We start from the raw sequence: 21176 nt of genomic DNA, 5'->3' as shown, positions 1-21176 counted from the left end.
AAAAAAAAATTAGGTAATTTTTTCGTGGAGTCCAAGGCATTGCCAGTGGAGAAACTTCAAGCTATGTCAATGGTTAAAAAATACTAAAATAGATTAGCAAGTCCATATGCTGACCCATTGAAATGGAGCAAGTCCATGAAAGTTCAGATCAAATCTTCTTTTCATATTCGAACTCATAGACAAATTATTTTTTATTTTATTTTTCATTTGAGAAGTCATAGACAAAGTCCATAAGCTTTTGTTAAAATATAAAAAATGCCCTCACTTAAAATTTGAAAATACCTCACACATATTCGTGCTTTCATGAATATTTTGGATCAAAAGAAATTAAAGTAATTGGCTCTCTCTTTCCCTTTTTTGTTATTACTTTACATCCATTCTTCTCTGTTTGAAGGATTAAAAGGGATCGGTGATAAATGCTAAAAGAAAAAAAGGTTGAAACTAAAAAAGACAAAGGGTATTTATTAATTGATTTGCTTGTGATACTTGACATTTGATTATACCGACCATCACTGCAAAGATGAAATTTTTTATTATGAATATTTTAAAGAATCGATTGTATTATATTGAAGAAAAAAAATTTATTTGATATCATGGGTAATGAAAGAGTAATGATAAACGTAATTATCTAAATCATTCATATTTTATTTACGCTGAAGAAGTTTTGACAACAGTTTATATCTTTCTAATTTCTCCATTTCTCTTCTTGACTCACTGTTCTTTCTTTTTCACTCTACAAAATTGAAGGGAAAAAAAACATTGAGAAGTTTCTATTGGTTCATAAAATCAAAAGAAAAAATATATATAAACGTATATGTTTGCTTAAAGAGAAAAAACACAAACCTAATAAGATTGAAGGTATGTATTCATTTTTTTTTTTTTTCAATATATATTTTGACTTCAGTATATTGTATAAGTTTTGGGGATTTGATTAAAAAAAAAAAAAAAAATTCAAAAGTTCATTAAGAAGTGGATGCGAGAGAAATAATCAAGGAAACAACAGAATGAAGAAGAGGAATGGAGAAATAAGAGATTGTTTTTCCTTTTTGGGCTTCAATTAACATGATATTTTCTTTTATTCCAATAAATTATAAAACTTTTTAATAATAGTATAGATTTTTTTAGAAAAAGGTAATATTTTTTTATTTTGTGCTAGAGTTTTATAACAAATCTTTTAATGATGGTATATTTTTTTAGAAACAAATACAAAAATAGGTAGTAAAATTCAAATCGATAAGTTACCAAAAACCTTTTACTAGTGTGTGTATATATATATATATATAAAATATAGAATAAAGTGCAAAAAAATCCCTCAAACTATTAGCCAAACCCTGAATTACAAAAAAAATGCAATTAACTCCCCCAACCATGCTAGTTCGTTGCAATTTACGGCTACCGGAAATTTTTTTTTGATTGTTAATTGGCGCGTGCGTGCCACATTTTATCTAAATGACCATTTAACCCTTATGAAACAAAAAGACCATATTGCCCATTTCTTATCTTTAAAGGGCAAACACGCCCTATTTATATTCCCCAAATCCCTAAACCTAATTGCCGTATAAAGTACTCAGTCGATCTCCTCTCTCTCATCTCTATCTGGTATAATTACTGAATCAATCTCCTCTCTCTCATCTCTATCTCTATGTTCTATCAGTCTGATCAAATCCTTTGTGTAACCAAAAAGCTTCATCAAAGACAATGAACCCCGGCGACAGCTTGGAGCACAATATCCAAACTGTTTGGAGCTCTGATCTGACGACAATCCAACCCAGCAGTTCCAACACGCTCCAGTTCCGATAAAGCTGGTGTGGTTCAGTTCCTAATAATCTCATTCTAGCGTGCTCTATTTCAATCCAGTGAATCAATACCAACTCCTCACAATTTGGGGATTGTACTGACCGAGTCCGATCAAGTAAGTTGTAGTTAAACCCAGAAAGTTGCAGCAACCAAATCGGAAAGCCTCACCTTTACACAACTAGCGAGCTATCAAACCGTATGCAACCGGTGAACTTCATCTCTTCCGGTGAGTTTTTGTTCCAGTTTGGGTGAGTTGTGGTTCAGTTTGGTTTCAATTCTAGTGAGTTTCGACTGATTCAACGGCAAGCTCCCCCCTTCGGCGAATCCAGCAATCTGGCTTACCACGTAGACACAAAAGCCTCAGTCCTGTAACAATCAGTTCCATATATTTGAGGGTGTCAGTCAAACAAAAGTTATAACAATTTATTCTTATTTCGGTGCTGTGGGTAAGCTTGGACTTGAATTGTTCAAGTGTCAATTTGTAATTGGCTCTTAGATTACCATTTGTCTGTCATTGGATAAAATTTTGACATAAGAAATTTTTATGAAATTACGTCTTTTTTTGAGGGTATACATGTCATTTAATATTTTCGGTGAGAAATGTTGTCCTTAATTATAACAAATTGATAATTATTATAATTTAAGAAGTTATTTACAAAATCCTCAGGGGTATTTTTGTACTTTATCATATTATATAGAGAAAATTACATATAAATGGAGTCAAAGTTTCATATTTACTTAGAGGCTGAGTCAAAGTTTCATATTTTTCTAAAATAGATTGCTGAGGTGGCACATGGTTTTTTACTGTTTAGAAATTGTGGTGCCTAAAATACCCTTTCGCGAAGGTATTACTTTTTCTTCGAAGGTATTACTTTTTCTTCGAAGGTATTACTTTCTTGAACTGAAAATATTACTTTTTGGCGTCCAGATACCATATTTTTTAAACACCCGCGAATGTACTACTTTTTCTCCGAAGGTACTACTTTCTTTTGAACGAAAGATACTACTTTTTTTTATTAGGGAAAGGTATTTTAGGCACTATAATTTTTAAAATAGTAAAAAATTATGTGTCACCTCAACAATTTATTTTAGAGAAATATGAAACTTTGACTCCTTCTATAAGTATTATATAAGTTGAAAGAATGATTAGAATCCGAATTGAAGTACCCTATATAGGGTCACTAAATTGATTCTTAGTCTTCACACGCCTCTCCTCACTCCTCCTCAGCCCTCACCGCCGCCCTCATCCCCATTTCGCCGGCTATCACCGACGTTCAAGAGCCCGGCGACTCGGACGAGCAAGAAACCGGCGACGTCCGACGACCAAGCGACCAGCGTTCTCTCTCTTCGGTAAGTAATCTCTCTCTTCTCTGTCACGCACGCAAATAATAGGATAATTCGAAATTTGATATACATACACACATACACATATATATATGCCTATATGGAATCTGAATGGAGTTGTATATGCATTTGTTAGTTGTTAATCTTTAGAAGTGCTTGATTCACGCCACAATTTCACTCCTCCGAGTACAACACTCTCTCTCTTTTTGCACACACTCGAACACAACCTTCTCTAAAGAGAGAGCGCAATATATGTATATCTGTGTATATATATATCAGTTGGATGTGGCAAACATTTGGCATCCAAGTCTTGAGTGGGGCTTGGCTCTTAAGCCATTTGTGCCAATGTGCTCTTGCCACGTGTCAATGGCATCTCTTTTGAGGCAACGTCACTCATACATTAGGGTTTACAGGTGCTGTTATATATTCTTCTAGCGACACACGCATATATAGAGGGAGAGAGGAATATCGGAGCTTTGATTTGTGGCGTCTCTGAGTCTCATTTACACATATAATTTTTAAGCATTATGATAATTCATTTCTAGGTGAAATCAAATACGAAAACTCAAGACATGGAGAAGAAAAATACGAAAACTCAAGACATGGAGAGGAAGAATGAAGGAGGAGAGAAGGTTTTTCAATAACTATTTTTAAATCTACAACATTACTGTCACTCCTATACATGCCTTCATTTGTGATTGATTATTCATTAGTGATTGATTCTGATATGTGGTCTTGTAAGGGTTAAAGCTTTCATTTTGTTGATTTATTATTTTTTTATTATCTACAAAACTTTAGGTGGAATCGGATGCAAAGCTAACAGTCGAAGAGCTCGAGAAGAAGAAGAAGAAAGAAGAAAAGGTATGAGTTCGCATAAAAAAATTAAGGTGCGAAAGACGTGATTAATGGGGAGCCCTTTCTTGATACAGGAAATCCTCAATTCTATTGTAAAAAGCATCAAAATTCACTAGAAAACACGATTAAAGTTTAATTCTCCAATTTGGTGATGGATTAAAATAGATGTTATATTTGGTGATGGATTAAAATAGATGTTATATTTCCAAAAGTGTTGATTATTGATTTTTATTATTGTAATATGCTTACTCCAACTTTGAAAGCTCAATATCTTGAAATAATTCAATGAATCTGACTATATCAACATGTTTTGCAACTAATTTATTGACTCATCTGAACTCAAGAACCAACTTGGCTCCATGTATTCCTTCTCACCATATTGCTGAATCTGACTATCAACAATCTGTTTGTTGTTACTTATCAAAAAAAAACAATCTGTTTGTTGTCGTATACTGTAAGCATAATAATGTTGTTAAATGTATTGCATTTTTCCCCCTTTAATTGATATTTGTATAGCACTGAAATGACATTCGTGTATTAAAACTAAAGATAAATATCATTCTTGAGGTACCAAGCCAGAATATTACAAATATATTTAGTTTTTTTACTTCCATTTTAGTAACTAATTGAATTCCATGTGATAATCTTTTTTCCTTGCATTTGGTTATCTTTCTTGATGAATCAAATTTTGTACAATATAGAACCCCCCCATCACTTTATTAAGCCACAAAATAGAATCCACATCAATTTATTAAGCCACAAATGAATCCAGATTATGTATGAAATCCAGATTTGGTTTATTATTTGGTTGTCTGACTCATATCTGTTTATTCCCCTATTTCAAATTGTGGTGCGATGAATTTTTGCTTCTTATTTTTGTGATAGGCCAGAGAGAAAGAACTGAAAAAACTTAAGGCTGCACAAAAAGCAGAAGCAGCCAAACTTCAGGTAGAATATCATTGTTTGTTGTGCACCTGCTAATTTTTTTTCTGGTTTTTGTTAGTTATCATATGCTACCTTCCTATTATGTAGCTTGAATTTTAGCTTCTCCTTTTACGGGATTGACAAAGTTGAACTCACTCTATTTATCTGCATGCATGATGCTTTCAAGGCACAACAACCTTCTAATGCTTCAAAAGTTGCTAAAAAAAAGAGCACACGGAGAGAGGCAGGGGAAGATAACCCCGAGGATTATGTTGACCCTGAAACTCCTTTTGGTGAGAAGAAACTCCGCTCCAGTCAAATGGCGAAGCAGTTTAATCCTAGTGCAGTTGAGAAATCGTAAGTTTAATGTGTATTTTGTGCCCTTTATAGCATTTACAGAACTAGTATGCAAGCCTCATATTTTTTAACTGTTTTAGATGGTATGCATGGTGGGAGAAATCAGGCTTCTTTGTGGCAGATTCTAGCAGCTCGAAACCTCCTTTTGTGATTGTGAGTGTCTCTATAGACTTCTCCATGCTGTCACTGCAAAATTGTTTTCTTGTATTATTTGTTAATAAATTTAGTTGAGGAGATGGCATCTCTCACGCGAGCTTTCAATTTTTTTGCATATTATTGAAAGGACTTATTTTTTTAGTGAGAGAAAGCTTTGAGAATCAATCTAGGGTTCTTCATAGGTTACCATACTATATGTGATTGAGAGAATTGAAAGAATCCAACTGAGTATCAACGAGTAGTTCATAAAGTCTGATTGTGTGAGGAGCAAGTCTATCGATGGATCAGTGGCTAGAGGATCTGGGGAGTTCTTCTGTAAGTCTGAGTTTGGAGGGATTAGGTGATTCTTGGGTTAGAGCCTGTAACCTGTTTCTCATATAGTCGATTTTGATATGCTTGGATCAGGTCCCATGGTTTTTCTTCTTTGGGTTTTTTCACGTAAAAAATATTGTCTTTGCTTTATTTTATTTATTTCTTTATCTGTTTGTGTGATGATAACTGAGACATGTGATTAATTAATTAACTGAATTTAAATAAGGGGATTACCTGTAATTCAGAAATTTTGTTAGCTGCAAATTATTATCCAAATTAATATCCATAACATTCATGAGTTCAATTTTCTGTAAAACTGAAGGTTCTTCCACCTCCAAATGTGACCGGGGCCTTACACATAGGCCATGCTCTTACCTGTGCTATCCAGGTTCCAAAGTCGCACTGTCTTTCTGTTTTTGCATTTCAGTCAGTAATTTTCGCAACCAATGTAAATTTACTGTTGGACTTCATTGCATGCAGGATACAATTATTCGCTGGCGGAGAATGTCCGGCTACAACACTTTGTGGGTCCCTGGGATGGACCATGCTGGGATAGCAACACAGGTTTATCTCCATTTTCTTCAGTTTAAATCTTTGTAAATGTATTCATGAGCATGCATCCATATGGGGAGGAGAAGTCTTGTACTGCCTTGTCATGTGCAATACATATGGCTTGTAATAACCTAATACTATGTGAGACATCATCTTTTGGCATGAAATACATAAAATGATGGGATATTGACTGTCCATGATCCCATGCACCGAGATCTGACTTCTATATGGGCCAAATAGGCCCAGATTGAAACTCGGTTTGGATTAGGAATATTCTGGGATTTGGTAGTTGTACTGCTTAAGGCTTCAGGTGTGACCTAAATTCGTGTGCAGTGACATGAAATGGCATCACATATATGCAGCAATGCATGTGTGTTAGCATATGTTATTGTATAGGTGTATCTATGATATTCAGATGATTGTGGAGTTTGTTTAGATATGATATTCAAATGCTGACCGACAGGTGGTTGTGGAGAAGAAGATTATGCGAGAAAGAAAATTAACCAGGCATGATGTTGGCCGTGAAAAATTTGTATCCGAAGTGAGTTTGAGATGTCACCAGTTTATGCCAGATATTTTAATAATTTGAACGTCCTTAAAATGTCTTTTGCTACTTTATATTCATCCATGGGGTCTATCAATGTTTTGATGAAAGGTCTGGAATTGGAAGAATGAGTATGGGGGTACTATTATGAAACAACTACGTTGCCTGGGTGCCTCTCTTGATTGGTCTCGCGAGGTAAGATTCAAAATTATTCTTACATGTTCTGGCCACTGAATGGACAATCTCACTGGCTTACTGGATCTTCGTCTTTGCATTTTTTTCTCCCCTCCAAACAGTGCTTTACAATGGATGAGAAAAGGTCAAATGCTGTGATAGAAGCTTTTGTTAGGCTTTACAAGGAAGGTCTTATTTATAGGTATGCATTTTATATTGGTCTGCTTTATTCTTAAAACCAGGAATGTGTGATTTTCATATTCTTTGTATAAGTAATACTTTTTTTCCTCTTCTTTTCCAAGTTCACAATCTTCAACCTTTTGACCTAAGTCAGAAATCTGAAATAAGCATCGCGGTGGCGGCATAAATGATATTGCAATTGCCCCTATCGTAATAGCCGATGAAGCTACTTGTCTGTGGAATGAATTTCAGAAGTTGTTTGGTTGCATCTTTTATTTTCTTTTATGGTTGAGATGTTAACAAGTTCATATTAAGTTAAAATCTGAGTAGCACGGACTGGGAGGGACATGGGACACAAACATGATACTACAAGTTTACTCCGACATGGCATATAATAAAAAGGACGATACTTGGGTCCTCACTAGTGAGGATGTACACTGTCCTCAGATGTGGACCAATAAAAAATGAACATGTCTTCTTTCATTACCAAATCAGAGATGGTGAATGTACCCTTTAGTAAGTGAGTATGTACCCCCACCATCTCTGATTTGGTAATTAAAGATAACGTATCCATTTATTATTGGTCCACATTAGCGGTGAGGATCGTGTACATCCTCACTGGTGAGTACCTAAGTATTGTCCTAATAAAAATTAGGACACCAATATTGTAAGGATACAATAATATATAAATTCAGTGTTTATTTGTATGCATCTAAGCCAAATATATAGCTTTCATCAATTTTCTCAATTTTACACAAAATTGCATATACTGTAGGACAAAGCAAAAAAACAATGATTTATCTCATATGCTAAGGTGTGAATTCATCTTGTTTCTGGTAGCATCCAGACAATTTTTTTGGATAAATTTCTGGCCGGGTTCAGATATGGATCTTACTATGATGTGTTTGTACTACGCAAGTTCTGTTCAAAATGCATGTAATGCTATGAATAATGAAACTCTCTTTAAATTGTGGATACATCCATGAGGCGTCGAACAGGTATCAAAGAGTGTCTATGAAGTGTCACGTTTCCATTACTTCTGGTCAAAGCACTAAAAGAAAAAGAATGCAAGAGTGGGAGTATTTGCTCTTAGCTTTCTACCTTAGCTAGTAAGGAACAGTTCTACTTTTAGAAGCCATTGTTAGCGACGCTTGGACTCCACTCATACGGTGAGAGAGGGGATCCAATCCGAATAGATTGGAGAAGATATGAAAAAAAGAGTGAGTTATGAGAGTAAGGAATGCAAGAGTGAGAGTATTTGCTTGTAGTTAGTAAGGAACAATTGGAAGAGTTTGGCTCTTAGAAGCCATTGTTAACGAAGCTCAGATTCCACTCATATGGTGAGAGAGGGGGATCCCGGCCCTCTTAGAATAGGTTAGAGAAGATATGAAAAAGAATGAGTGAGTTACGAGAGTAAAATAATGACACGGCACCATCCTAGAAGTGCCTTTACTTCTTAGGTTAAAATTAGGCCTAGTATTTTTATTTTTTGTTTTGGAAAGTTAGGCCTAGCAGCTTTTTATATTTCAAATATCCCAAAATTCAATTGTACGCTATTCAAATTATAGTTTATTTTAGGTGGTGGATGTTTAGTTGCATCTCAATTCTCATTTTTTCCCTTTCATTTATTTTATTTTTCCCATTTTTTAGAATGAAGTGTGACAAGATCTTTAGATGGTAATGAAGAACTCATGTTATTTATCTGAAGCAAATCACTGAAAATTATATTTAGAATAATGGTTGGTTCTTGAAATTAATTGTTTGATTATATCATACCACATGATTAAGAACAATTGTGCTTACTCTAATTAGTTGCCTCTCTCAATAAAGATTAGATTCTTCCAGTTATCATGATTTTTTTTTTTTTTTTTTTTTGATGAATCATAGATTCATATTTCAATTTACTTTCAATGCGAAATTTCTTTCCATTTTGGTAAAACCTATTTGGAGATTTTATTTTATTTTTCCTCCACTTTCAGGGATCTGCGGTTAGTGAATTGGGATTGTGTCTTGCGAACTGCAATATCTGATATTGAGGTAAGCCATGATCAGAGGACCTTAAAAATAGTGTACTCAGTTGGCTATATTTTACATATCTGGAAGTTGCTTGGTGTTTATACTTATAGGTTGATTATCTGGACATCAAAGAAAGGACAATGTTAAAGGTTCCGGGATATGAAAACCTGGCGGAGTTTGGTGTTTTGACTTCATTTGCTTACCCTTTAGAAGGAGGGTTGGGTGAGATTGTTGTGGCTACTACTAGAGTGGAAACAATGCTTGGTGATACTGCCATTGCTATACATCCTGATGACCCAAGATACAGCCATCTTCATGGAAAATCAGCCATTCATCCATTCAATGGAAGAAAACTTCCTATAGTTTGCGATCCAATTCTTGTAGATCCAAACTTCGGCACTGGTGCTGTCAAGGTGCAAATTGAGATTAAGAATGCTGGCCTTGAAATTTTCTCTTACCACTCCTTTTGGGATGTTAATGCTCATAATTTTTGCTTATGCTCCTTAGATAACTCCAGCCCATGATCCAAATGATTTTGAGGTTGGCAAGCGTCATAACCTTGAGTTCATCAACATTCTTACTGATGACGGGAAAATAAATAGCAATGGGGGTTCGGAGTTTGCAGGGATGCCACGTTTCAAAGCCCGTGAGGCTGTGACCGCAGCTTTAGAGAAAAAGGTATTCTTATGACATCATACTCTTAAGAAAAAGGTATTCTTGTAACCAAGACATTTAAATTACTTTTCTAGCATACTAAACTGGACAAATCTATCAAGCAAGGGTCATAACTTGTGTGCTTATAAAAAAACAAAAAGTAGGTAACTCGTTCTTATTTCGGAGAAACTTCACATGCATTGCTATGGTCCCTTGTTAGAAGAAGGGCCTGAGGAGTTCTATAATATTGTTAAATTTGGAATATTTTATTGGATTGGGTTCATTTTCTTCTCCGCTGCCTGTTTCTCTCCCTCAACAGACATGCATTTGTACTTGGACGAAGAGTCAGTCTTAACTTACTAGATGGAAGATATGCTTACTTTGAATAAAATTCTTTTTAGACGGAACAAAGAAATCTTACAATTTTTTGATATATATATCCTCTCTTCATTTAGGGTCTCTACAGAGGTGCTAAAAATAACGAGATGCGTCTTGGCCTTTGTTCAAGAAGCAATGATGTTGTGGAGCCCCTGATAAAACCTCAGTGGTATGTCAACTGCAATAATTTGGGCAAGCAAGCTCTTGATGCTGTTGTGGATGGTGAAACTAGGAAAATAGAGATCATTCCAAAACAGTATATTGCTGAATGGAAAAGGTATGATTTTGCCTAACTGGATACAGTGTTTAATTTTGCATTCTAGGATACAGCAAAATGAAAATATAATGAGATATTCATTTCTTCTAAAGCTTTCTTATATACATCTACATCCTCATATTATAGTCTCATGCATCTCAATGTTTCTCACAACAGATATCTTTGGTATCTCGAGATTGACCTCAATAATCTGATCCATAGAACCAATATGTAAAATACTAGGCCAGATTTTATTTTCCTAAATTTCTCCAAATTTAGGATCCTGCTAATGGTGGTTTAACCTTTCTTATATGTGAGAGTTGATTCATCTGCTGTTTCCTCTCAAGGAAATAATTATAAGATTTAGCTGTATAATAATACCTATATTTGTACTAAATTTTTGGGTTAAACATCAGATGGCTTGAGAACATTCGTGATTGGTGCATCTCAAGGCAGCTTTGGTGGGGTCACCGAATTCCTGCATGGTATGTGTTGCTGGAGGACGACGAACTGAAGGAACTCGGTGCTTACAACGACCACTGGGTGGTTGCCAGAAATGAGGAAGAGGCTCGAGCTGAGGCTAGCAGATTATATGCTGGGAAAGAGTTTAAGATATATCAGGATCCTGATGTTCTGGACACCTGGTTTTCTGCTGGTCTTTTTCCATTAACTGTGCTGGGGTGGCCTGATGATACAGAAGATTTGAAGGCATTTTACCCAACTTCGGTTCTTGAAACTGGCCATGACATTCTCTTTTTCTGGGTTGCTCGTATGGTGATGTTGGGAATTAAGCTGGGAGGTGATGTACCTTTTAGAAAGGTGAGGGAACTATATTTTACCACCTAAATAGTCATGTAGGCAACCCCAAATAGTTTGGACAGTTCTTTGTTGGATAAATGTTCTTAGGCAGCACACCATGACCAGTCTTTGCAATCTGCTGAAATTTGATGTGTTTCATTATGGTATATCACAGAAGATGGGTGAAAACTGTTAACCTATTGTAAAAATTAAGGCCAGAAGTTTTGATTCACATCCAGTGAGGCAAATTTTAATTTGTTTTGGATTATATGTTTAGGCATCAACAGAATTAAAAAAAAGTGTGCTATAAATTGAGGTACAAGAAGAAGAGGGGCATAATTTTTCTTTGTTCTAAACAGAATACATGCTGCATATACTTGCAAACAATTTTCAAATAGTTATTTGAATTTTCAATTATAATATTGAAGCAAGTTCACAGATGCATTTTGAACTGTCTCCAGGTTTATTTGCACCCTATGATTCGTGATGCACATGGGCGTAAGATGTCCAAGTCATTAGGAAATGTTATTGATCCTCTTGAAGTAATAAACGGAATATCCTTGGAGGGTCTTCACAAGAGACTGGAGGAGGGTAACTTGGATCCCAATGAATTGAAGGTTGCCAAGGAGGGACAGGTGAAGGACTTTCCTAACGGTATTCCTGAATGTGGTGCAGATGCTCTCCGTTTTGCCCTAGTCTCTTATACAGCTCAGGTTCATGCCTTTGGTATACCTATTTTTCTCAGATTTCACTATGTTTCTGTCATTTAGTAACTTTTTTTCATTTTGTGATTTTTAGTCTGATAAAATAAATCTGGACATCCAAAGGGTGGTTGGATATCGTCAATGGTGTAATAAACTGTGGAATGCTGTGCGATTTGCCATGAGCAAGCTTGGAGATGATTACACCCCTCCAAAGAATATAGATCCAGATAGCTTGCCATTTAGCTGCCAGTGGATACTCTCAGTTCTGAACAAAGCGATATCTAAAACTGTGTCATCACTAGATGACTATGAGTTCTCAGATGCAGCCACTGCAGTATATTCTTGGTGGCAGTCCCAGTTGTGTGATGTGTTTATTGAAGTAATCAAGCCTTACTTTGCTAGTAATGACCCAGGATTTGAATCTGCAAGGAGTTCTGCACAAGATACCTTGTGGATTTGTCTGGATAATGGGCTGCGGTTGCTTCATCCATTTATGCCCTATGTTACAGAAGAATTGTGGCAGCGCCTTCCTGCAACAAAGGGTTGTATGAGGAAGGAATCAATCATGATCTGTGAATACCCATCAATTGTAGAGGTGAGATCTAGTTGAATAATTGAAAATTCCTGGGTAGAATTGTAAAAGCACAATGATGTTCACTGGGGGTTGAACCCAGCTAAAAGGCCTTTGCAGCTCACTGCTCACGGGCCCCCACTCATCCCAGAAGCTCAACATGCCAGTGCGATCTGTTGTTTGTTACAACTTATCAAGAAATAACTTGTCTGGCCCACAATGCTTTTTCTGATAGGGGCTAGCTTTTAATTTTAATTTTTAATTGTTCTGTTGTCATAGGCTTTCATATTACCGATCAATTGCTGATCATTTGCTGTTAAATTTCATATTTCAAATTATTCCTTACTTTGTTCATTACTTTAGACTTTAATCTTATTCACTTGTTGAAATGGAAAAAAATAATTTATTGTACCTTAGAGATTCTTCTGGCCATACATTTGATTTAGTTATCTAAATCATTCGAGCAAATGGCAAATAGTAAGCTAGAAGTTCTGCTTCTTCTTTTGTGTTTGGGCATAGAATGCACCGACCATTTGGATGGTGGGTTCTGTCTCACATCCTCTACACTCTCTCGTTCATGTAGGTGTTAAGCCGTCTAAATTTTAAAATAGTCGCTGAAACATTAATTTATGCTCATATTCAATCTTTTTTCTACTTTTCACAGGGCTGGACAAATGAACAGGTAGAATATGAGATGGATCTGGTTGAGTCTGCGGTTAAATCACTTAGGTCGCTCAGGTCGTTGATGCCTCCAAAGGAAAGACATGAACGGTAAATCTTGAAATTATTTTTTCTTTTTTGGTTCCTTGTATACTTGGCCAAGAAAGTACTTCGTATATACCATGAAACGATTACACATTGCAAGTGCAATGTGGATATACTGCCTCAAATGGTAATATTTTCTTTTTCCTGCATTTTTATGATGAATTTTAAACAAGTAAGAAAATGAATTTACTATACCAGTCAACTAAAATTTAAACTCTGGATATTGGGCACCTGAAATTTAAACTCTGGATGTTGGGCACCTGTGGCTGACAAATGCGAAATTATATCCAGTAACTCCAGTTGTCTTTGCATGAATGGGAATGTAGAGTGACCAAAAAAAACTAAGTTAACATGTAGCAACATACTATTTCTTTTAGAATATGAAATTAATATTATTTTAGTCCATAAAATCTTATAGTTGAAACATTGTGATGAATGCTGATGTCCTAAATTCTCATCTTAAATGTAAAAAGAAAGAAATAGATAACTTGAATATAATGTTGTCACTAATTCTAAATAACTTGAATTAATATTTGAACTAGATGGAGTTTTGAAGTTATACATGACAGTTTACAAATTCTTTTGATATTGCATTATGCTAACAAAAAGCCATTGAGATAATGTCTTTTACTGATTATCCTCTATTACTTTACATACTTGTATCCACCAGTTTTTTTGCTCCAAATGAAATTATTATCTTAAGAATGGTGACCTATGTTGCTGCTGTCAGTCACTTAGATTATGGCAGGAAAACTTGTTTTATTTCATTTTTGTTCTTTTAAATAGATTCTTCTGTGTAATTTTTTTCCCCTGGTACCATTCCCCATACATTTTTGTCCAGTTACAAGTTCATTAAAATATTATACGGTTAAAATGCAAAAAATTACCTTCATGTAGAATGATTACAATAATTGCTCTGTAGGTTCATTTTCCACAAATGAATAGAAGATTGAACTTATGCTATGTTTCGGAGTACCGAATTGGCAGCTTGGATTTGGGATTGGAGGAAATTTTGTACAGACTTTGAACTAAATTTCCTCCAATCCAAAATCCAAAGCACCGATTTGGTGCCCCCAAATGCAACATTAGATCTTCTGTGATTCAGATATTGAATTGTAGGACCTGGGTAGAAGCTTTTTCTTTACAGTCATATGAAGCCTGTTAAGGTTGAATTTTGATTTGTTCTGAACTTTATTCTATGAAATTTTAGTAATTGTATCAAATATATTGTTCTATTTTCAGACGAGCAGCTTTTGCACTTTGCCGAACTGATGCAGTTGCAGAGATAATCAAAAGACACGAACTTGAGGTTTCGACTCTCGCCACTTTATTATCTTTGAAGGTACACGCATATATCTGTTGCTATGTGGGCTGTTTTGTTTGATATTTAATTTTCTACATTGTCACTGCATTTCCTCATCTCTTTATCCTTTTCTGATCTTCCTTTTTATTATTCCTTGTCCTTTTTTTTTTTCCTTTTCTTTTCTTTTTCATAATGATTTTTTCTTTCTAGTGGATACTCACACACCCTCCCCTCAAGGAATTGTTTTTTTCCCAAGAGGATTTGAACCTTAGACCTGATACTTCCTGAGGTACTAGAGCTAAGTTCTTACCCACTTGAGCCAACCCCTTGGGGTTCTTTTTTTCATAATTTGTTGTGGGCAGAAGTGGTCAGGGTAGTGCCTGCTGTAAATGTGGCTCAACTGTATGCATTTATTTCTCCATGCTTATCGAGTTTATAACTGTAAAAATGGAATATTGTCAGTATATATTCCCCAGCGTTTCCATTACTTGGATACGTTTTCGGGTGCTGGTATGTGTTTGAACATTGGATGTATCAAATCCCCAAATAAAAAGATACAAAGACACTTCTAAATATTAATTAATATTATATACTCCCTCTGTCCCATATTATTTGTCTCGTTTTTTTTGGATTGTCCCAAAATGTTTATCCCATTTGAGAAGTCAAAACAAAGTAAATGAATTTTTTCCATTACCCTTAAAATTTTTACAAATCTCCCAACTTGATAATATACATATTTAACTTGAAAGGACAACTTGGTAATTTTAAAAGTGATAATGATATGCAATTAATGCCTCTCCCCTTAAAAAGTTATAAAATAAAAAAGTGACCACTATTATGGGATGGGGCAGTAATATTTAGGGTAATAACACCTCAACTATTAAATTTTACTAGAAAACCACTATCGAAACTGCAGGAAACCCCTTGAAACATTTCAAAAAAGTTGCAAATACCCCCTTCTCTTGTTTTGACCGTTTGTAAATTAATAGAAAAATAGCATGTGCAATGCATGTGATAGCATCAAAAGTAACCTCACAAAATTGCCCTTACATTGACAAAAATTTTCCTGAGGCAAAGACAACCCAGATTTGCATGCTGTGATTCATACGATGACCCATTTGATATATGGTGTAAAACACCATTTTATCCTTCTTACCCAAGACCCAAATGGAACTAGGGGGAAAAAATTCCTTTCATCATTGTTGCTTCCCTCGATGGCCACCCCCGGCGTCTCTATCACCATCACCATCACCATCCTCTCTCTAATATACATAATATCACACACACATTCGTATCCGAACTGACAGAATCAATAAAGCAACACTTCAATGTTTAGAATCCAATCAATCAAGACTTAAGAATACTTGCCCAGAAAAAAAAAAAAAAAAAGATTTAAAAATACTAATAAAAAGAAAGAAAGGATCAAATATGGCAAATAAAGGGCAAAGACAATTTTTTTTTTTTTTGGTTGCTGCTCAAGCCGGAGTTCTTGGGTGGAGCCAAGTTAAATTCTTTTTGTATTCAGCTATTTATTCTAATCCTAGAAGTAAACATGGACCAGGTTCTAAGTGAGAGCGATGCTGATCCGGTTGGATGTGCAGTATCCGTTGTAAATGAAGCCCTTTCTGTTTTTCTAAAGCTCCGAGGAACCCTCAATGCAGAAGCAGAACGTGAAAAGCTCAAGAAAAAGATGGACGAGATACAGAAGTAAGTGTTATTTCTCTACTGATTCTCCTTCAGAACTAACTATATATACCATTTTTTTAAACACTTGGTGACAACATGAAGCGAGTCCTAGATTAGTTGGTATTATGGGCTTTCTTATTGCTGGAGGTTCTTTTTTATTCCCCGGGAAGAAAGCCTTGTAACCTTATTGTCTAAATGACCTGGTTTATAACATGGTTCAGAGTTCTATTTTGGAGGCTTCGGTCAACTAAGAAGTGGAACATTTCAGAGCTCGGCAGAAGCAATAGTGAAAATTTGAATGCATAAACACATTAATAGAACTAAAACGATGGTATTGAAAAATGACCTACTCCCTCCGTCCCAAATCTTTTGCCCCTTTGAAATTCCAAAATTTTAAGGGCACAAGCATTTATTGCATTGTCCCCTTTTAAAATTACATTACCCATTTAAAGTAGTGTTAGTTGGGGTAAGTTTTCAAAAGGTTGAGGATGTTTTGGGAAGAAATCTATTCATTTTGGACAAGAATGTTGGGACAACAAAAAATGGAAAGAGGGACAAGAATTTTGGGACAGAGGGAGTATTTGTAATAGAAATTAATGGTACCCATCATATCAAATGATCCTTTTAGAATTGAAAAATAAAAAATAACAAGGGGACGATGGACAGTAAAATATGCAGGAAAATAGGGTCCAACAATTTACCTGCAAGCACTATCAGTTCCTTTGGTTGCCTGATGAAGCTTTTCTCTGCTTCTAGCTTCCTTCGTCGTGGCTGGCGCATAGAGTGTCTGACTAGAAAATCTATTGATATGAGTTGTAAATTGAGGATGCTCCGAATGGAAAGTGGATGTCTCCTTTATTTATCTTCAATCAATGTCCTCATGATATGTAGCAATCTTTTTGTTGTGCTTGAGGCTCTCAATATTGTTGCGTTTCAAAAGAAGTGATTGATGGATCAATTATTATATTACAATCATATACTATTTGAAATGTAATTGTTACTTGGATAGGCCAACACCCTTTAATCTGGACAATTGATTTTGCAGGCAACGTGATACCTTAACAAAGATGATGGATGCCTCCGGTTACAAGGAGAAGGTTCCTGCTCATATTCACGAAGAAAATGTAGCCAAGCTTGCCACACTAATGCAGGAAATTTTGTCCTTTGAACAAGCTAGTCAGCATTTGGAGCGCGAAATTTCGGCGGAAACATCAGAGAATAAAAATGATTGAACCACTATATTTATATAATCCAGAAAAAAGGCAAGCCTTCTTGTTATAGTATTCCCAGTGCTTGAAAATCCCGGGTTGTTTTGTCGTTGAATCTGACATCATGTTTTTTTTTTTTTTTTTTTTTTTTTGGTAGTGCTCAAAGTTCATACAGATAATGCGTAGTCAATACATTCTTTCACGTCTACAGAGAATGAAGAAATGCACTCATTGGACATCATAGGCCGATTGTTGATGTAAACTGCATACTGCCATTCGATGACATGGATTTATGCTGCATTCCCGATTGTTTTGAGGCACAAAATGGCTTTAATTTCGCACAAAACTTGTTATTGTTTCGTATTGGAACGACGTATTTGCTTAATTTTGGATCAATGCATATGAATCCGAAGATGTTTCACGTTAATTTTAAGTTAAACCCTTTTAACTTTCTTATGCTTTATTGGCGTGTGTTGGTTCTGTTTTTGAGGATAAAAGACAACAGCAGATGGCAAACTTAGCTTCATCAAATTTGCCTTTTCACTCACACGACATAAACTTATATTCTTACGACATAAACTTGCTAGTATTTGATAACATGAAAGCGAGCAGACTTTGATGGTATATTCACTCAAAATGTTAATTTTCATCGTTTCTCACTATCTACAGATTACTGTATTTTTGAAAAAAAAATATTTACTGTATTCTTACCTATTCCAATTACAAATCCGGTACTTGGTAAAAATTAAGTACGGATTAAAAATTCTAAGAATCAATAAAATCAAATTAAAGTGAATAGCTCCATAAGAACACTTCAGGATCAGCTTCCATGTCATTCTCATTTTGCCCATATCCTCCCGAGTGAGGTGGAGGTAGCATCAACCCCTCAGCCAAATTTGCAAGCAATCTCGGCATGCCGAAAACCGCCTCCTCATCCACGAAGAACACTTTTTCCGGTAACGTCGTCGTTCTTTCCGGCATCATGTCGTCACCGGAAACCTCGTTGGATTGATCTTCCGACACCCGGAAAGCTTCAGCCGCCTCGGTTGCAGCCTTCTGGATGTCCTTGGCATTAGCCGTCGCCGGAACCGGCAGCCGCCATGCCGAGTCAGCAAAATTGAGGCAAGCCAACCGGCGGCCCCTCAACGCTAGCGCAGCCACATCATGGGCCCGTGCTGCCATCTCCGCCGTGGGGAACGTCCCCAGCCATATCCTCGACTTCTTGTTGGGCTCCCGGACCTCACACACCCATTTCCCGCCGTTTCTTCGCCTCACTCCCCGGTACACCGGGTGCCGAGTCTCCCGGAACTTCTTCCGCCCGGCTCTCTTCTTGGGATGACTGGAAGCCAAGTTAGCCAACATAACCTCCTCGTCGGAGCAATTGGCAAGGACGGTGTAGCAGCCATCAGACACCACAGACGATGATTCCGGTGACCAGAAATATGACCCACATGGAAATGGGTCTGAATAATTAGAAAAGATTTCCATTAGAAAGCAGTAGTAGAAGTGTTGGTTGAAATTTAGTAGTAGTGGATTTGAGTTTGGTTTTGGGAGAACAAGTATGAATAACATATATGATGAAGTGAAAGTGAATATATATAGAGAGATTATAATATTGTATATATAATGTAACGCGACTATTACAGGGGATTGGATTGAATTTGAGGACGAGACAGGCTGGAGGGCTACCCACGGTTCCAACACAACGAAGTAAGTAAGATATTATGTTGGTGTTGATGTTGATGTGGTGCCAGCTGTTTTTGACACCAAGTTGTAAGCTAATAGGTGATTGACATGTGTAATTTCTGGTAAACAGGTGACGTGATCTTTATCCACAATTCTCAATGAATCAAGGTCAATTTATAAATGGATTTCTTCTTATGTAATGGTACGAGGAGACAAATTCCGGCTGATCATACTAAGTTAAGCTAGGTAATTTAATCAATAATAAATAATAGATATATTTTTTTAATTATCATATGTGGGTAACCTATCAAATCAAATATGGTGCATTTACCACCTCTAATTTACTAATAAAAAAAAAACCATGCCTATCAGCCTCCATAGCTTTAGTATTTTTTTAATGCGTAATGATATTTGTATTGATTTGTTATACTGAATTATTACACTAAATGATTCTGATTGATTATTTATGTATAGTACATGTTAATGGAAAGTCACACTTTTTTATTTATGCATAAATGGACCGATTAAAAGAAATAAGTTTGTCAATTCATTATAACAAATCGAATAAATAAATAAGTTTGACCTTCCACTTACATGTACTATGCATAAATAACGCATAAATAACCAATTAGAAATATTCGGTGCAACAATTCGGTGCAAGTATTATTATTCTTTTTTTATTTTTGAAATTTTATTTTTTATCATCTTATGTTCACCTAAATACCTTATACTTTTGAAATTTTATATACTGCGTGTAATCCAAAAAACCTGATGAACTCATAGTTTTTAACCTACATAAATTGTGTAACCTGGTGGTTAAATCCGTTCTCATGCTATATATATATATATATAATACACTCTGGGTTCTAAAATAATTGTCATGTTGGGAAGTGGGTCACAACTTTTAAGATGGACAATTATTTTAAGACGGATGTAATACATATATATATATATATACTATTCGCTTTGCATTTTATTAGTGATTACGATTTTCTAAATTATGATGGTCTATAGTGGAATTTCGTTTTAAATTATTAATAATCCTAATTATTTAATTTTGACAAATAAATATAATTAGTATGCCTGAATATTATTATGACTCTTTATTGTTTGTAAAAAAATTTGAAATTAAGATTTTTAGTTAAAGGTAAATGAGATATTAGTGGACCACAATCTTTAAATTGATGCAAAATATATATATTTTTCATTCTTTAATCTTAGTCAATTCACTTAGTTTTGCACTTCAGAAATATCTTTCACAAAAATATCAACACTCAGGAAACGACAAACAACGAGTAACACAGTACTATATAAAAATCGGCGAGTAATTTCAACATCAGAATGTTCTAAATAGTTTCGTAAAGCAAAGCATGGCTATGAGGTGTCACATAACGACAAAACAACTTTTTCCTATTAATGATGAGAAACCGAACAATTAATCGTTTACCGGCAGGAGTATGCCAGATACTATATGTTTTATACTTCATTACTTTATACGCGTAAATGTGCTGACACGTGTCGTTTTCCAACAGATATTGGGTCCCACTTTCAAAATAAATCTTTGATTTAATTGCAAGAGGAAGTTTGTGAGGAAAGTGGAAGTGTCCAGTTCAGTGTGTATTGTTGTTTCCTTGATTTTCTTTCATATTTTAATGGTAACGGTTTATACCATATCTATCTTCTAGTTAAAAATATTCTCAACATCGATTCCAATGGAACGATGATCGTTTCTAATTGGATGGATGAACGTTTTTAATTAAAAGAGTGATATGCAGATAAGGTGAAATTATGAAACATGTGACTTTACAAAAAAAAAAAAAAAAAACAGAGGTCAGTTAGTACAAGTAACTGTACAAGGATACGTATCAGCCAAGGAGGGAAGCTGTTACATGCTATTGGAAGGCCGTGTGACTTTCCAAGTAAAGACGTGGCAGGTAGAGAAGACTAAGGGAGACA

General features: G+C 35.4%; 2 protein-coding genes across 3 annotated transcripts; one reads left to right on the top strand and one right to left on the bottom strand.

Annotated features, from left to right (window-relative positions):
- Nucleotides 1–1559: 1559 nt before the first annotated feature.
- LOC132271868 (valine--tRNA ligase, mitochondrial 1) lies at nucleotides 1560–17995 on the top strand. 2 transcript variants are annotated; one of them, XM_059773369.1, is made up of 24 exons: nucleotides 1560–2023; nucleotides 3026–3147; nucleotides 3687–3773; nucleotides 3940–4002; nucleotides 4882–4944; nucleotides 5108–5277; nucleotides 5358–5430; nucleotides 6068–6133; nucleotides 6226–6309; nucleotides 6761–6838; nucleotides 6953–7036; nucleotides 7138–7217; nucleotides 9175–9232; nucleotides 9322–9624; nucleotides 9719–9889; nucleotides 10321–10520; nucleotides 10916–11318; nucleotides 11759–12010; nucleotides 12096–12596; nucleotides 13237–13343; nucleotides 14580–14679; nucleotides 16202–16347; nucleotides 17372–17588; nucleotides 17692–17995. In XM_059773369.1, exons 1-23 carry the CDS (start codon nucleotides 1996–1998, stop codon nucleotides 17556–17558), a joined length of 3426 nt encoding a protein of 1141 aa, XP_059629352.1. In that variant the 5' UTR covers nucleotides 1560–1995; the 3' UTR covers nucleotides 17559–17588; nucleotides 17692–17995. The 2 variants fall into 2 exon arrangements, with proteins under 2 accessions (XP_059629352.1, XP_059629353.1); XM_059773370.1 differs by lacking the exon at nucleotides 1560–2023 and adding an exon at nucleotides 2156–2243.
- A 165-nt stretch (nucleotides 17996–18160) lies between these two features.
- Nucleotides 18161–19217, bottom strand: LOC132271869 (dehydration-responsive element-binding protein 1A-like). The gene has a single exon (XM_059773371.1). The coding sequence runs from the start codon at nucleotides 19104–19106 to the stop codon at nucleotides 18321–18323; it is 786 nt and encodes a 261-aa protein (XP_059629354.1). The 5' UTR covers nucleotides 19107–19217; the 3' UTR covers nucleotides 18161–18320.
- Between the last annotated feature and the right edge of the window lie 1959 nt (nucleotides 19218–21176).

The sequence above is a fragment of the Cornus florida genome, unplaced genomic scaffold (genome assembly GCF_030987335.1).
Source record: "Cornus florida cultivar Cherokee Brave unplaced genomic scaffold, ASM3098733v1 CherokeeBrave_3.0.0_Hap2_Chr08, whole genome shotgun sequence".
Taxonomy (NCBI): domain Eukaryota; kingdom Viridiplantae; phylum Streptophyta; class Magnoliopsida; order Cornales; family Cornaceae; genus Cornus; species Cornus florida.
Note: the sequence above shows the minus strand (reverse complement) of the source record. Positions and strands in the feature narration are given on the sequence as shown.

Excerpts from the sequence above, each read along its gene's own strand:
- LOC132271869 (XM_059773371.1), bottom strand. The coding sequence starts at position 19,106 with ATGTTATTCATACTTGTTCTCCCAAAACCAAACTCAAATCCACTACTA.
- LOC132271868 (XM_059773369.1), top strand. The coding sequence starts at position 1,996 with ATGCAACCGGTGAACTTCATCTCTTCCG. Across the intron at positions 6,839-6,952 it reads GTGAAAAATTTGTATCCGAA|GTCTGGAATTGGAAGAATGA; the intron begins GTGAGTTTGAGA and ends TTTTGATGAAAG. Across the intron at positions 12,011-12,095 it reads TAGTCTCTTATACAGCTCAG|TCTGATAAAATAAATCTGGA; the intron begins GTTCATGCCTTT and ends TGTGATTTTTAG.